General features: G+C 41.5%; 1 protein-coding gene across 2 annotated transcripts in view; it reads left to right on the top strand.

The window, feature by feature from the left end:
• The window catches only part of TMEM178B (transmembrane protein 178B), a 346,918-nt gene that overhangs the window by 293,818 nt on the left and 37,448 nt on the right, over window positions 1–15,652 (top strand). For both annotated transcript variants that reach the window (XR_013536734.1, XM_020792237.3), the window contains exon 3: window positions 400–537. Coding sequence is in view for 1 of the 2 variants with exons in the window: in XM_020792237.3 (XP_020647896.1) it covers window positions 400–537 (138 nt within the window). In the remaining variant the exon portion in view is untranslated. The remainder of the gene's footprint in view (window positions 1–399; window positions 538–15,652) is intronic.

Genomic DNA, 15,652 nt, shown 5'->3' on the forward strand with positions numbered 1-15,652 from the left:
AAAGCTTCTTAGGGGAAATGATTTTTGTGATGGGGGGGGCAGGAGATTGAGTTTGGCCCTCCAACTCCCAGGGGTGAGCATGTATGCCCCCCAAGAAGTTGCCCGATTCTGATCTAACTAATGTAATTAAAGATCATTCTTTGTGTGCCTCTTACAATGCTTATTGCTGAAGACTAAGAAGAGGTGCCTAAGGCATGAAATCAATAATGTTGATGACTACAGAGGGAAAAAAAAGTATGTTTGTGTTTGTGGCCCTTTAGAAACAAAGCAACCAATCTTTGTAAATATTAGGATAATATTTGTGAGATAAACATTTTTGCTCTTCTGCAAAGCACTCAATGTGTCAACCAGCAAGACCAACAGGATGATATTAACAGGATTCTTGGTTTCACATTTCAGACCTGCGCAGAATGACAGCTGGTTTCATGGGCATGGCTGTAGCCATCATCCTCTTTGGATGGATTATCGGGGTGCTGGGTTGCTGCTGGGATCGAGGCCTTATGCAATATGTGGCAGGACTACTCTTCCTCATGGGAGGTAAGGATAAGTCTCTTCTTCCAGGTTTCCACCCCCCCCCCCCGTGTACTAGAGCAGTGATCCCCAACCTTGGGCCTCCAGATGTTCTTGAACTACAACTCCCAGAAGCCTTCACCACCACCTCTGCTGGCCAGGATTTCTGGGAGTTGAAGTCCAAGAACATCGGGAGGCCCAAGGTTGGAGACCACTGTACTAGAGAACATCGCCCAATTGTGAAACTTCAAACTTAAAATCTGGTACAACAAACTGATTTCTGATTTTTACTCATATAGCCCATCTTACTAAAAAAAATTACTCTTTTGGATTAAAACCCTCATGTTTTGGGATACCGTGCCCAGAATCTTAGAGGTGTAATCTACAGTATAACTTTTCTGAGTGTTTGAATAACTTTGACATCTTTGTAAACCTTTCGACACTGTCTACTCATTACATCCATATCATTATACCCATTATCCTCGTACAGTATATAGATGGATTGACTGAAGCTTGACTAAGTCTTGGGAGTCAGTGCACTGAGATATTGAGCCCGGGGCTGCCAGTTCATAAAAGACATGGCTGCAGTGCAAATATAAACTACATTATTGTGAGGGCTTTAAGTTCCTCATGGAATGCTCCAGTTCCTCAGTCTTCTTTGTGTGTGTTCTGTGCCATCAAATCAGAACCAACTTATAGTGGATTAATAGGCTTTCAAGGTAAGTGCAATATTTAAGTGGTTTTACCAATTCCATTCCCCCAGTCAGTTTCCATGCCTGAACAGGGACTTGAACCCTGTTCTCCAGAGTCCTGGTCCATCACTCTATCCACTATACCACTGGGACTCCTCAAGAAAATTATGGATAGTTAGACTAATTCCAAACTGGATTAAGATGGTGTACATATTATACAGTTAGAGATAATACAATTCACTCTTGTGCATATGTACTCAGGAGTAAGAACTACTAATTTCAATGCAAATTACTCTAAAGCAACATGCATGATTTACAATCGAACTGGGTTGCAAGGAGACATTTTATGATTTTGTGATGAGGTTTTTTTCCTTCTGTTTTTTGTTTTATACAATGAATTGTCTACAATTGTCATCTACCCAAATCTCCCCAGAAATAAGGTATTTGTAAGTAAAACATGGAAGTGATCCTTCTGTGGGCCTGAGAGATTTTATAAAGCTGACTTTATTCTGTCCATATTATTTTCGGGATGAAATCCTCTTATTTAGCTGGCAAAGGCATAAAACTTTTGGAATTTTGAAGTTCCTGTAGTCATTTTCTGTTGCGTGCTGAGTGATACAATTCTATATGCAGCAGATAATGTCTACGGAGATTTCTCACTTTGAAGCCATTTGCTTCTAAAAGTTATGCCATTGGTGTTAGCATAAGTAGGCCAAGAGGATTTGAGCCACTGTCAGTGATTTTAATGTAAAACTGTTAACCAGATAAAGATCTTTTAATCAATTAACTGTCAGATTTTCAACCTGTTTATATAATGCACTCCTTCATTAGTTGTGTTTTTCTAAGGCTCCTGACCTCAGAAAATTCTTTGACAACTTATTGAGCAGAGCTTATTGTTTTAAATTATGATTTCATAAACACTCCACCACACACACACAACTACCATGCATATAGGGGGTAAAGTGGGTGTTATCAAGCTTTTTGTAATAGGCTGAGAGCCCCCTTGTGTTAGGGTTAGAGTGTCAAAGTAGGACTGAAAAGACTTGAATCCAAATCTCTGTTTGGCCATGGAAATTCACTGACGGGTAGAAGGGGTAACATGACTCCACAGGTATCTCATGTTTGCAAAAACGACTTACTGGCTCATTCTGTGCACACACACTCTTTTAGATACACATCTTTCCCTTCCAACCATAGGGACATGAGGACCCTCTTGATTTTCGTTATTATCCTTGCGAAGCAACAAACACATTCTCTTAAGCTTAAATCTTCTGTTTGCTGATTTTTTTCAAAGAAAAGAAAGTGGCATCAACTTCCACTAGACATGGGAACGTAAGATACCTACAGTAGTTTTCTCTGGCAGGGCAAGATTTTCTACAAATTGAGTGCCTGGAATAATTGGTTTCCTTAAGCAAAAATCCATGATTAAAGCTCACAGCCCAAATCAGTCTGTCAGTTTCATCTGGATAAAAAGCTAATGATGGGACATTGCTCCTTAGTATAATTTCCTTCATGGCCACAGGTGAGGCAAGAGAGAACATTGTCTGTGCGAGGACTCAAAAATGCTTCCAATATTTTCAAGCACTCATGAGTAAGACTTACTTATTTGGATTACAAGGCTGGGAATTCTGAAGCTGTAGCTTAAAAAAAGTAACATCTCTAAGCACTAATGAAATTTCAGGCACTGCAGGTATATCTGGTTATATGAGATTTCTCATGGCTTGTTTCCTTCAGTACTTTTCAGAGGTTAGAAGAACCATTTCCTTTAGACTACAGTTCCCATAATCCTCCAGCCAGTGACTTTTCCAAGCCACTTAAGTTTCCCAGTAAAGTGCCAAAGGCCTCTAACCATGAGATATCTTATGACTATGCAGGCAAAGCTATACCTGCTTTGTATAGCTTCTTTCTCCCATCATAAGTAGGAAAACCAGAATAAGTTATGTAAAATACGAAAAACACAGAATATGTTATGCAAATTGGCTTGACTTGAATAATACATACAGTCACGGTACTCAGCTGTGACGGATGCTTAGCACAAAATCTAGATTGTCTGGGGATAGAATGAGGATTTATTTTAGTCTTTTAGGGTGGAATGGAAAGAGTTGTGTGTTGGATAAGCATAGGCATAGTAGCAGATACCACATTCCCAGTATATCAAACTTGTGGATGCTGCCCTTAGGTTTTTGAGAGTGTTGTCCTTCTCATGTTTCTGCACTTATATTAACACTAGCATGTATTTCTGTAAATGGGTAAGCAAAGAACCTGAAATGATCTGTTAGTTTAAATGCTCATGATAAAGTAATGCCTATAAACTATTTGCCTTGTATCTGAGTTCTTTATAATTGTCTCCGATAACTGTGCCTTGAAAAACCATCGTATGTGGATATATGTACAAAACCAAATGTGGGAGAACTTTCACTTCAAGAGTGAGTTGAATTTCAGAGTGTTTTTCTTCTATTGCTGGGAGAAATCAAAAATATTGGCAGAAACTTCTTATTATAACCAGCTAGGTCTCAAGAGAGGAATTTCAACCTTTTACAGTGAGGAAAACCCCACACACAGGTTGGGAAAACCAAACCACCAAATAATGGTACAGTATTTCAGAGTTTCTGAGAGGGCCAGACTGGATTTGACCCTAGGGCTCAAGGCTTTCCCATTCACATTTTAGATTTAAAAAAAATATGGAGAACGTATCTTATTCATAGATCTTAATGATTTATATAGGACTCTTAGATTTACCCAATTTGGAAGACATTTGTGGAGATTACCCAGCTGCTGTGGGTCTATGACTACAGGCTTCAGGCCTAATATCAAACAGAATGGCAGAGTCACTTTGGAAGATGGCAGATGCTAGGAAGCAACAACAGAACATTAGAGATGATTGCTCTCCCTCAAGATTGCAGAGGAACAGTACAAACTCAAGCCCTCACATTGTCCGAGATGTGAAGAAAAACACTGTTGCCACCCCACCCACTCTCATGATGCTACCTGCAAACTCGTGATACTGATGACAGTGGCAACTAGGATGGGTGGCAGGCATAGGGTCTTCTTTCCCCTATCCACCTCCCCATCTCACAGTACAACTTCCTTCTCCTCATACCACTGTCTCCTCACTTCTTGGTCGGCTTCTCCAAAATGCCTGCCCCTCAGCTTGTGTCCAGGCATTATGCATAGAGTTGGGCAAATATGGATGTGTTGTGAAGCTGGGGTGGTGGGGAGGAGAGGCTGCTAGAAGAGATAGTAGCAGTGGACTCAAGTGGTTAGCTCAGGCTGCAGTGGCTGGGAGATAGTGGCAGCTCTGTCACCTCCCCGGTACTGCATTGCCTGAGGTGGCTGCATCACCTTTGGCTTTTAGCCAAGCAACCCCTGCAATGAAAGGTGTTGTCCCTTCACCAGTGATGGTTTGTGATGACTTATAAGAAGGTGGAGACATTCTTTTCACAAGGTTCCTCTTTGCTCAGAGTGCAGTACACTCTGATAGAACAGAGATTCAGCGTCCAGCCAGGTTATATACACAGAATGGAAGGTGTTTCATCCTTTTTTTCTTTCAGTTCAGGCAGTCACTTTGGCTACATGTGTAGCTCAGGAGAACATCACAGCCGGTGTCTGTCACCATCTTTCAGTTCCTCAAAGCTCTTAAGTGAGAAGAACATCATGAGGTGCAAGTTAATTTTCACCCCAGAAAGATGCAGCCTACAAACTAACTGTCCAGGCACCAATATGAAATGTGCACAAATAACGAAAGACAGGGTTGGAGGGCATGTAGAAGGGAAGAGGAAACTTTAAGAACAGAACAAACAAATCAAGCAGCTCTCTAAATTTGTGCTGGGGAACCAATCCCCTTCAGATCTTGTTAGATTACAAGTCCTATTGTACATAGGGAGGCACTGATCTTAAAAATGCAAGGGGGAGTATCACTCATTTTGTTAACCCCATGAGAATTAATTCATTGACTGAACTACTGAACATTGAGCCAACATATACTTGAATCACATTATTTCAATTGGTCTTGTGTAGCTAGAACTACAGTTGTATTCAGGCCTCGGTGTTGTCACTGAACAAATTTAAGTGTTGCCATGTATATGAGAAGAACTATACAGACATAACATGCTTAAGCCTTTTAGGAGGTATGTGATTTCATATTTGTGGGGCTGGGACCCCTAACTGCATAGAAAACCTATCAACACACAAGTCAAACAGATTAGAAATGTTGTAACTGATAGGTTCCCCAAAGAAAGTGTTAACAAGAAAATTATGACTAAATGGAAGTCTTCCGTGGACATAAATACTTGACTCAGCTATAAATTCAATAGCATTGCCAACCATGTGGAAGAAAATATAAAATCACTGCAGATAAACAAAAAGACCACTAGAATGACAAAGAATGATAATGATTTGAATCCAGTAAAGTGAAACAAGTTGATTAGGAAGCTTATCAAATCAAGGAGGAGTCTTTTTTTTTAAGGAGGAGTCGTTTTAATACTGCGAAAAGGTTAGACCAAAAAGCAAAGAATGTCATGGGGACATAGTAATTTTGCCATTTCCCACACAAGTGATGTGTCATAGTAGATGTGACGTAGCAGGCCACTCTGATGTCACCCCCAACTCAGGCCTCTCAGAATGCCCACCACACCACTTCACACTCGCTGCCACCAATTGTACTGTCTATTTAAGAAGGACAAAGGTTTCCTTCAAAACAAAACAGGTTTATTGAAATAACAAAATAAAATATGAAAATCACAAGTAGCTAATCACGATGTCAATCACTGTTTCTTATTTAATCAACCACAAACTTTCTCTCACTGAATACGTAGGCACACAGGCCTCTAAACAAGCTTTCTCTCTCACACTCCAGATCTGATCTCTCTCTCTCTCTTTCTCTTCACGCCCCTTTTTCTTCCAGCTCCTCCCTCTTCAGCCCCACCCTCCATCACCCCATTGGTTGATGATTCACTGCCCAGCTGTGATGGACAGGTGAGGTCAGGGCTGCCTGTTACAGTAGAAATTCCGATTTCATATTTATTCTGTGGCAAATTGCTATCTCCCAATGATGTCATTTGGTAAACTTGTTTAGAATAGGTTTAAAAAGATACCAGATTCACATACAATAGGCCAAGGTAAGTAGCCAACCCCACCATTAGGGAGAGTGAGATAGCTGCCTTAGGGAGCAGATATAAGTTATCATGAATGAGCATCAAATGTTTACTTCTTTATTCTCCCACTATTGTTTTTGTTGCTAGAAACAGAGGGAGGTGCTTCCTGCTCGTGTGTGAAAATGTCTGTTTGTCTCAAGGTGCTAGGCACCTTGACTTTGCTGCTTCACCTCACACAATGGCATTTCTTTGAACAGTGCTGGTAGCCACGCACATATGTAAGGAAGTTTTAGGAGGGGAGGAGAATGGGAGAATTGATGGTCTGACACCTACTTCTCTCAGCACAATGAAACCACCCACTAGGAATGAAGCAACAATGTGTTATGGCATTTATGTCCTGCATTGAGCTTTTCATAGACATCTTGTTGGCCAATGTGGAAACAGAATGCTGGACCAGAATGATCTTAAGTCTCAGCAGCCTGCGTCGTATTTTCTTATCTTCATCTATTAAGAATGACATGGAATTTGAGTGCATTGAGCACCTCTGAGGCTATCATTAGACAAGCTTTTCAAAGCATCACTTGCTCTTTCCTTATTTAGAGCATCCAGACCTTCTTAAAAGAATGGGGCAGGAAGGGGATCACCTGCCAAACATGTGGCTGTGAAAAGCACAGACACATCATTATGAACAAAACAGCCCTCAACATTAGGAACTACAGCAAACTGGAACAGATTGATCCTTCAACATTCAGTCCAACATTTTCAATGCAAAGATTAATTTGTGTGACATTTATCAGGAACTGCCATCTTTATGTTTCGGTGACTTCCAGAGCACACAGATACGTACTGTTTTGTTGTGGATTGTTGCAATGTATGAGTTGAGTTTAGCCCCACAGACCGCAAAGCTTAAAGCAGCCATCTTTTAAAAGATTGGTGGATTATACTGATTCAGCTGGACTGGAGGAATCCTAAGCCAGAACTAAGATTGCCGGAAGAAATATCAACAACCTCAGATATGCAGATGATACCACTCTGATGGCAGAAAGTGAGGAGGAATTAAAGAACCTCTTAATGAGGGTGAAAGAGGAGAGTGGAAAAAATGCTCGGAAGCTCAACATCAAAAAAACTAAGATCATGCCCACTGGTCCCATCACCTCCTGGCAAATAGAAGGGGAAGATATGGAGGCAGTGACAGATTTTACTTTCTTGGGCTCCATGATCACTGCAAATGGTGACAGCAGCCACAAAATTAAAAGATACCTGCTTCTTGGGAGGAAAGCGATGACAAAGCTAGACAAAATCTTAGAAAGCAGAGACATCACCTTGCCGACAAAGGTCCGCATAGGCAAAGCTGTGGTTTTTCCAGTAGTGATGTATGGAAGTGAGAGCTGGACCATAAGGAAGGCTGACCGCCAAAGAATTGATGCTTTTGGATTGTGGTGCTGGAGGAGGCTCTTGAGATAACCCTGGACTGCAAGGAGATCAAACCTATCCATTCTGAAGGAAATCAACCCTGAGTGCTAACTGGAAGGACAGATCCTGAAGCTGAGGCTCCAATATTTTGGCCATCTCATGAGAAGAGAAGACTCCTTGGAAAAGATGCTGATGTTGGGAAAGTGTGAAGGCAAGAGGAGAAGGGGATGACAGAGGACGAGATGGTTGGACAGTGTAATCAAAGCTACCAACATGAATTTGACCCAACTTCAGGGACGCAGTGGAAGACAAGAGGGCCTGGCGTACTCTGGTCCATGGGGTCATGAAGAGTTGGACATGACTTAACGACTAAACAACAACTGATTCATCTTCCTGGATCCTTTGGTGGAAGCTAAACAGAAGCCAGCCATTTCTTCTTTGAGAGCGCATTATCACTTGAGCAGAAGCTAAGCAAGGATTAAGTTACCATCATCCTGGGGATTCACTGACAGAACAGACCCCTGCCAACCATGCATCAAACAAATGAACAGACAAAGGAGCCAATGTTTCTCTTATATTCTGTTTATTTGCCTTTTTCTACAATCCTCCAGGAGTGTCCCTAAGGGTAGTTTTGACATATGGCGTTGCTTCAGATGACTGGATGCATTAGCCGACACAGTGCCATGTCTTGCATGAAACATAGCATTTCCCTTCCTTCGAATGCAAGGCAACTACTTGCCATACTTCTTGTAGTAGCTTTTCGCTGCTTGTCCCTCTCTGTCTCTTGCCTTCTTCCCTTTGGTCCAGTTATGGATTCTAAACTTCTGAAGCCACTCCGTGTTTTTGTTGTTGCTCATACTGCAAGGCACTGTGTTGTGCTGAATGACACAAAATAATAATAATAACAGTGATATCATGTCTCATGAAAACTTGACCTAAGCACTGAAGTTCCTTTCTTTAGCTCTACACGGCCGGAAGGGATGACATTAGAAACAACCATTCATTCTGGAAAGACAGGGAACTTTGTGCTCCTTCACACCATCTTTTCAGCTTATCCTCTCAGCTGGTAATTGGTTTGACCCTCCCGTTTGATTCCTGGTTTCTCCTCCTTCCATGACAGTTACCACAACAAATCCAGGAAGTCGTTTTGTAGATGAAAGGTAGGAAGAAGGCAACTGAAGCATTACTGAGTTGCCAGGTAAAGGAAGAATGTTGTATTGCCTTTTCCACCTACCCCTCCAGCTAGCAAAATTGGTACAGTGGGGTCTTGACTTAAGAACGGCTTAAGTTAAGAACATTTTGACTTAAGAACCACTCTCATAAGAAAATATTGACTTGACTTACATACTTAGATTTGAGTTAAGAACTGAAAAAAAACCACGTGGGAGGCAGGGAAAGTGCAAAATTTGAACTTTCAGTTAACTGTTGGCCAGTGAAAAGGGTGCCTGTCTGCTTCCTCACTCCTCCCAGTGTTTCGAGAGTGGATTGGGAGTCTTCAGACTGCCTGGTACTGCCTGGACTGTATTTTCCCTGCCTTCCCTGAACCTTTCTTGACCTAAGAAAAAAAGAAACAAAATATCCCCCTCTAGTGGTCGAAGGCAGAATAGCAGCTTCCCATTAGTTTCTATGGACGGAAAAGAGCAGATACGGATTCAAATGGTTTTCAATGCATTCCTATGGGAAATGCAGATTTGACCTGAGAACTTTTTGACTTGAGAACCGCCTTCCAATACGGATTAAGTTCTCAAGTCAAGACCCCACTGTATCTCTCATTTTGTAGCAGTAAGAGGCTTTAGGAATGCAGAAACTATTAGAGCACGCCCTGCAACAGGGTTGCAAATGGTCTGTTTTAGCAGCTGAGCACTGTGACTCTTATGAACCCACCAGTTGTGTTTTGGGTCTCAGCCTTCAGTTTGTCCTGGTGATATTTCAAGAATGGAAAGCAGGTGATCCTTCAGATGTTGTTGAACCGCTATTCCCATCTTCTCTCGCATGGATCCCACTGGCTATATTGGCTTGGGCTGTTGGATGTTTTAGTTCAAGAATGTGTAGCAGTCCATGTGTGATCCACAGCTATTACAACTAATTTTGACCTATCCTTGCTTCTGCTGACTGAAGGTTTTGCAATAGATTTAGCCCCCAGATTCTGATTCTGTGACTTTGCTGGGGTTTGCAAGTTTATGAATTCATGATCTGAGTTTTGTTTCAATGCCATCCTGAGTGCAGTGAGCTGGCTTCGGCCTGAAGTGGAGACCACCAGGAAAATATCAGCAATTTAAGTAGGGCCAGCAAGGAGTCCTGCCCTGCACCCCTGGATTGTTGCTGCCAGTCAGAGTGGCCAATATATGGGCTAGATGGATCAAGGGTCTGATTCAGTATAAGGCAGTTTCCTGTGTTCCTTTGTCTCTGTTGTCTTTTGTTGTGTGCTATTTGGTTTTCATCCTGGCAGAGCTCCAGAGCTCACTGAATACGTACACTAGCTCAAAACTTGTTTCTGATGGAATTTATGGGAACCTGTGATGTGTTATCCTAAGCCGTGTATACCTACATTATGATTGTTTATCATTATGTTTCATGTGAATGCGTGTTATACAATATTAAAATTGTTCATTACTAAGGCTTTGAGAAATCTGTTTATTCACTGCAGTCCCTGGAAGAGCTCAGAATACAGTTTTTTATGTCCTAGTTGTAGACCTAGCTCTTGTGAATCTGATATTATTTCTACTTATATCATAATCATGATCAGGGTACTTCAGAGAAGAAATAGTATTTTAAATCAGTGTAGATGAAACTGGAAGGAATAAAACTTTTATGTTTGAGGGGTGGATCAGATTGCTAAGTGATAAAGTAGCACGAATACAGAAACTTTAAGTTGGTAATGAGTAGAGTGACAATTTCTTTTCATTTTGTGGAGTGGGGAGAAGTTGAATGTTGAAGAAACCCAGACACGCAGATTCTCCATCCAAGACTAGAACATAGAGTGCTTAACTTTTGAAAGTTTGGATTTGAATTCGTAAATGTTCAACCATGTTAGTCCTCAATGAAATTGGGTTCTTTTTTTTTCTGATAACATCTGTATAGCAGACAGGTACAACATCCGTCACTCAATGCTGGAAACAATATGTACTTTTTAATTTTGGCCAGTCTGAATGATGGAGAACTTTGTTTCCATTCAGATTTGAAGAATGTTTACCAACACTCACCAATTTCTTCAGATCTGGCACAGAAAAAGGTTTTTAAAATTAAATGCAAGAGAAAGTAAAAATCTGACAGGTACTCCCCTGCCTAATGATGAAGGCTTGCAAGTTTTCTACTGGCCTGTACGATTATACTTTTAACAACCACTTGATCTGCAGACATTAGCAGAATGTAATGGTTGGCCACATTCCCTACTTTATTTGAACATCTGTCAGTGGACAGTCATCTTTTTGAAGGAATTGCACATTTCAAGGGCTGTCCAAAGCACATCTAGTTGAAGAACAATGCACTGCAAGAAGAGAGAATGTGGGACTTTCACAATAAGCTCCTGGACAACTCCATGGGGAAACCACTCTGTATGATCTCTGACAGATGTGCATTCCAGAGACCACTCCATTGAACACAATGAGTTATTTTCTGTTTGTGGAAGGGGCTTCTGAATGTGCCTTTGTCCAAGTGGAAAGAAAAATGGACGCACACATGGAACAGACCATTCCACATTCAGTTATAAACCAACAGGATACTACCCCTTGGTCTTCTGTATGATGGAGAAATGTCTTATATTTCTCTTTAAAGTATAGCAGTTATTTCTAAATTTTTACCTGTACATTCAAATTAGGATATGCAAATGTTATGCACATCCATATCCAGATCCTTGGGCTCCAAAAATAGTGTGTTTGCATTAAGGTTTAAAATAATTGTGGAAGCAATACTTCCCCTTTAATTCTGATTACAGCCTTGAGCAATAAGTGGACAGGATTTTCAAATATGTTTTCATCTGATTTTTTAAAAAAATATACTTTCTATACTTTGTTTTTCATATATATTCTACACAGGAACCAAAACACCAGGGATATTCCCTTTTGTGAGCCTTGCACAATGAATGGGGGATGTTTTAGACCCACGTCCCGTTACATTCAGTGCAAAAGATCATGACAAAGTTTTGTAAAGTTCTTTTTGGCCTAAGAATTATTTTTGCAGTAGCCATGCTGATTTAGGAGATTCTGGGAAATGTAGTCAAAGCAAGTAACATTTCCAAGCACTGGCTACCTAAATAGGAGGAGGCATTCCCCAAACCTTGCTTGGCCAGAACCATAAGGTCTCATAAGCATTCTTCATATTCTCTGAGAATAATATGGCCTAGGATTTCTTAAATTTAATGGGTAAAAGCCTGGATATTGGGTGAACAGCAGTCCTGTGTATACTACTCTGTGTGTACTACATGTACTCAGAAGTAAGTCCCACAGTGTTCAGTAGTGATTAGTGCTTTCTAAGGAAGGGCTGGATAGAGTTAGGGAGGTCTTTCAAAGTTCTAAATGGTGTGAGATCCCAATATCTGAGTTCTCATTATGTGTTTAGGTCTGCCTGATCATGAAGACCAGCCAGGGGAACTTCCTCTATGCCCTACTGTTGGGGGCAATACATTATGTGGAGTGAATAAAGGCTTTCTTAGTGATGGGCGCCTGATTGTGGAATACTGTCCTCTTGAAGACCTGGCTGGCATGGAGATGGGTCCCATTTCAGCACCAAGTTATACGTTTGATCCCTCAGATGTAAAGAGATTGTGGTTTTTTTCATTTAGCCTAAGAAGAGAGGACTGCTTTCGGTCCCAGGGTGGAATCTGATTGAAGGTGTGGTTGAGCACAAGGTGGAAAGATGAGACTGTAAAAACAAGAATAGGGTAGCTTAAGGCTTTTACTGCTAATTATTTAGCCTTATGAGAAGCATGTAAGGGTTTTCAACTATGTTTTAGAAGAATGATTTTTTTTAAAGAAACAGTCAGGAGGAAGACCCAGAAGTCTTGATGTAGCCTATCCACAGTTATGTACAGCAGTGGTTTTTAACCTTGGGTTACTCAGGTGTTTTTGAACTGCAACTCCCAGAAACCCCAGCCAGCACAGCTGGTGGTGAAGGCTTCTGGGAGTTGCAGTCCAAAAACACCTGAGTAACCCAAGGTTAAGACCACTGATGTACAGTACTCGGACATAAACTCCACAGGCACTTGTGTCACTTAGCCATGTGAGATGCACTTCAGTTCTGTATAGTCAAGTTCCTACTGTTTATTTATGCTTACATAACGATTAAGATGATGGACTGCTAATCCATTGTGCTCTGCTCTCATGGGTTCGACTCCAACCTTTGTTAGTTTAAATTTCTTTTTTGGGCTGACTAGATAGCTTGGTGGTTTAGGTATCTGGCTGCATAGCCAGAGGTTGGGAGATTCATTCCCCACTATGTCTCTTGTGAGTAATGTCAGCCCATGTGGCCTTGAGCAGGCTGTTCAGTCCCAGGGCAGCTCCCCCAGAAGAAGAAAATGGTAAACCACTTCTAGTACTCTCTACCTGGAAAACCCTGAAAAGGCTCTCCATAATTCGTATGGCACATCATTGTCATTTAAGGGACATTGTGTCACTCTTTTTCTTTTTAATCACTTGTGTCACTCTTGGAGACAAACTGCCACTTATTCACAAGGTTTCAGTTGTTTTCCTTGGTGTGTATCTGAACCAGGATTCTGGCCTTTAAAATTCTACCTCTGGGGATCTATTTCTAAGTGTAAATTTGCATACACAGTTTGATGCAAATCAGTACCTTCTTTTGTCCTCCTTTAAAAAATAATAATGCATGCCCTCTTTTTTGGATGGTGTGTGAGTAGCCACTCTACTCTTTCTGTGTTGGTGATAGCTGAACCTGTTGAGTCTGACTGATACAGATGGGAGACGAATATATTTTACTTCATTATCTCCCATCCACACACCCAAATGGGTTCAAAATTTCAGGAAACATATAATGCTCCAAGTGTGATTTCCAGCTTGCAGTTGCGTATGCTAGAGATCATCCTGTAGAAATCAAGTTACTGCTCGTATGTGCAAATATCAGGGAAAGAAACCAGTCGCACATGTAATGTACCAATGCACACAGAGTAAAAACATACAGGATTTTCCCCAATGCCTTTCTACACATGGCAATATGGATATGCCGTAGGGGGATGGGGGAGGACACAGGAGAAAGCAAAACACAGTGGTCCAGGTTTTTCTTCCACTCAATATTTTCCCCTACTCTGCTCCCCACAGCTTAAAATCCTTTCAGCCTCTTGGCTCTTCGAAAGCTAAATGGAAAGGGCACCTCCATACCACTCAAAGCGGCTAGTGCCATTAGATGTATCTGTTCACAAGGAGGAGAGCCCACTGTTCCCATGCATAGTTTCTCTGATGTATGGTTTTATGACACCGTTTCATTTGTACGAAATCTCATCTTTTGCTGACCTTTTGTCTTGAGCTGTCTCATAAAAGCTTTTATGCTCATATGTATTGTATCTAGGTTTTTGCCATTAGCCACCCACCACCTGAATCCCATGCCCTTAGGTGAAGCCAAAGCAACGCTTCACCAGTCTCCTTGGCTTTCTCTATTTATAGAAGCTTTTCTCTGTACGTTTGGGACTAAATTCCATACTCGAAGCATGTTGCGCCAACGATGACTTACAACAGGCTTTCCAATCACATTCAAAGCCAAAATGGTAGTGATGAAGAGATGCAGAAAACATTTGTGCCAAAACAGCAGCAGGATAAACACTTGTTGCACAGCTGGGATAGGGATGGAAAGGATTAACCAAAGGGCCAGCCCTACTGTTAAGTAGAGTGTGAATGGGTGGGAAGGGGCGGAGGCAGAAAAATACTGGAAGAGAGGACTCTGTGCCACATAGTCTGCTCTCTATCTGCAATCCACAAACTAGCCTATTGCTTACAGGTGCAATGGAGGGTGTTGCCTTTTTGCCTGTGTTGAAGAAAGATTCAAATGCAGTTCAGTCAGCTACTGTATATCAAAGGGGGAGTGGAACACTCTCCTGTTCTGTGTCCATCAGGAAGCAAAATGACTAGGATTAGCCCTAGTTAACCAGTAACCGTTGCCACCAAAATAAGGTGGTTGCCATAGTGAGCATGGGAAGACATGCCTGTGAGATGTTTCTTTTGCTCCTTGACATCCTGGTGTGGAGCAAGGTCTCTATTTTCTGGCCTCTCTCAAGTAGCAAAATGCCTCAGTCTTCTCCTGAGCACCACCCACAGTTGCTTACTCACCCACACCCCTGTCAAAGGCCTGAAAATAATGGCTTGGGATCTCTAGGTACCTTTCTGATTAATCTTTTATTGTCTCATCCATGGAATTTTACAGTGACACGAGACGTCATCTTCCCCTAACAACCCTCCTACTGCTTCTTTTATGTTTTCCCACTGCTTCTTTGCCATTTTTCTTTAGCCGTATATAAAATCTGTTATAACAGAGAAAGATGGAACAACTAAATAATAACCTTTGAATGGCAGCATCATGACCTTTCCTTCTGGAAGCATTGCAAATCATGAGCCTTCCCCATAACCTGTGTTACAGTGCATATGCTCATCAGGACAGTCTCCCAACAGCCACTCCTCCAAAAGGAGAGTCTAAAAATCCAGGCAGAGGAATTGGTCCATGTAAACAAAGGAGGAGGTGGTCTTTTGTAAAGATTTTGTAAATTGCCCGTTCAGTTCCAAACCAATATCAGATGCTTTGCATTACAGGAGAGATGCAAATATATATTGTTCATGAGCAAATCAGTTTTTCTCCCAACTCCTGTGAAGGTTATAGCTAGGTTCAAAAAAGAAAGCAGGGAAACACATTGGCTCGTAGGCATCTTTCAGTCTCGAGAGACGATGGTGACATGCTCTGTATGGAGAACTTGGAACAGCGTCTAGTGTTGGAGTGGTCTCTCCAGGG

Source organism: Pogona vitticeps, chromosome 5 (genome assembly GCF_051106095.1).
Source record: "Pogona vitticeps strain Pit_001003342236 chromosome 5, PviZW2.1, whole genome shotgun sequence".
NCBI lineage: Eukaryota > Metazoa > Chordata > Lepidosauria > Squamata > Agamidae > Pogona > Pogona vitticeps.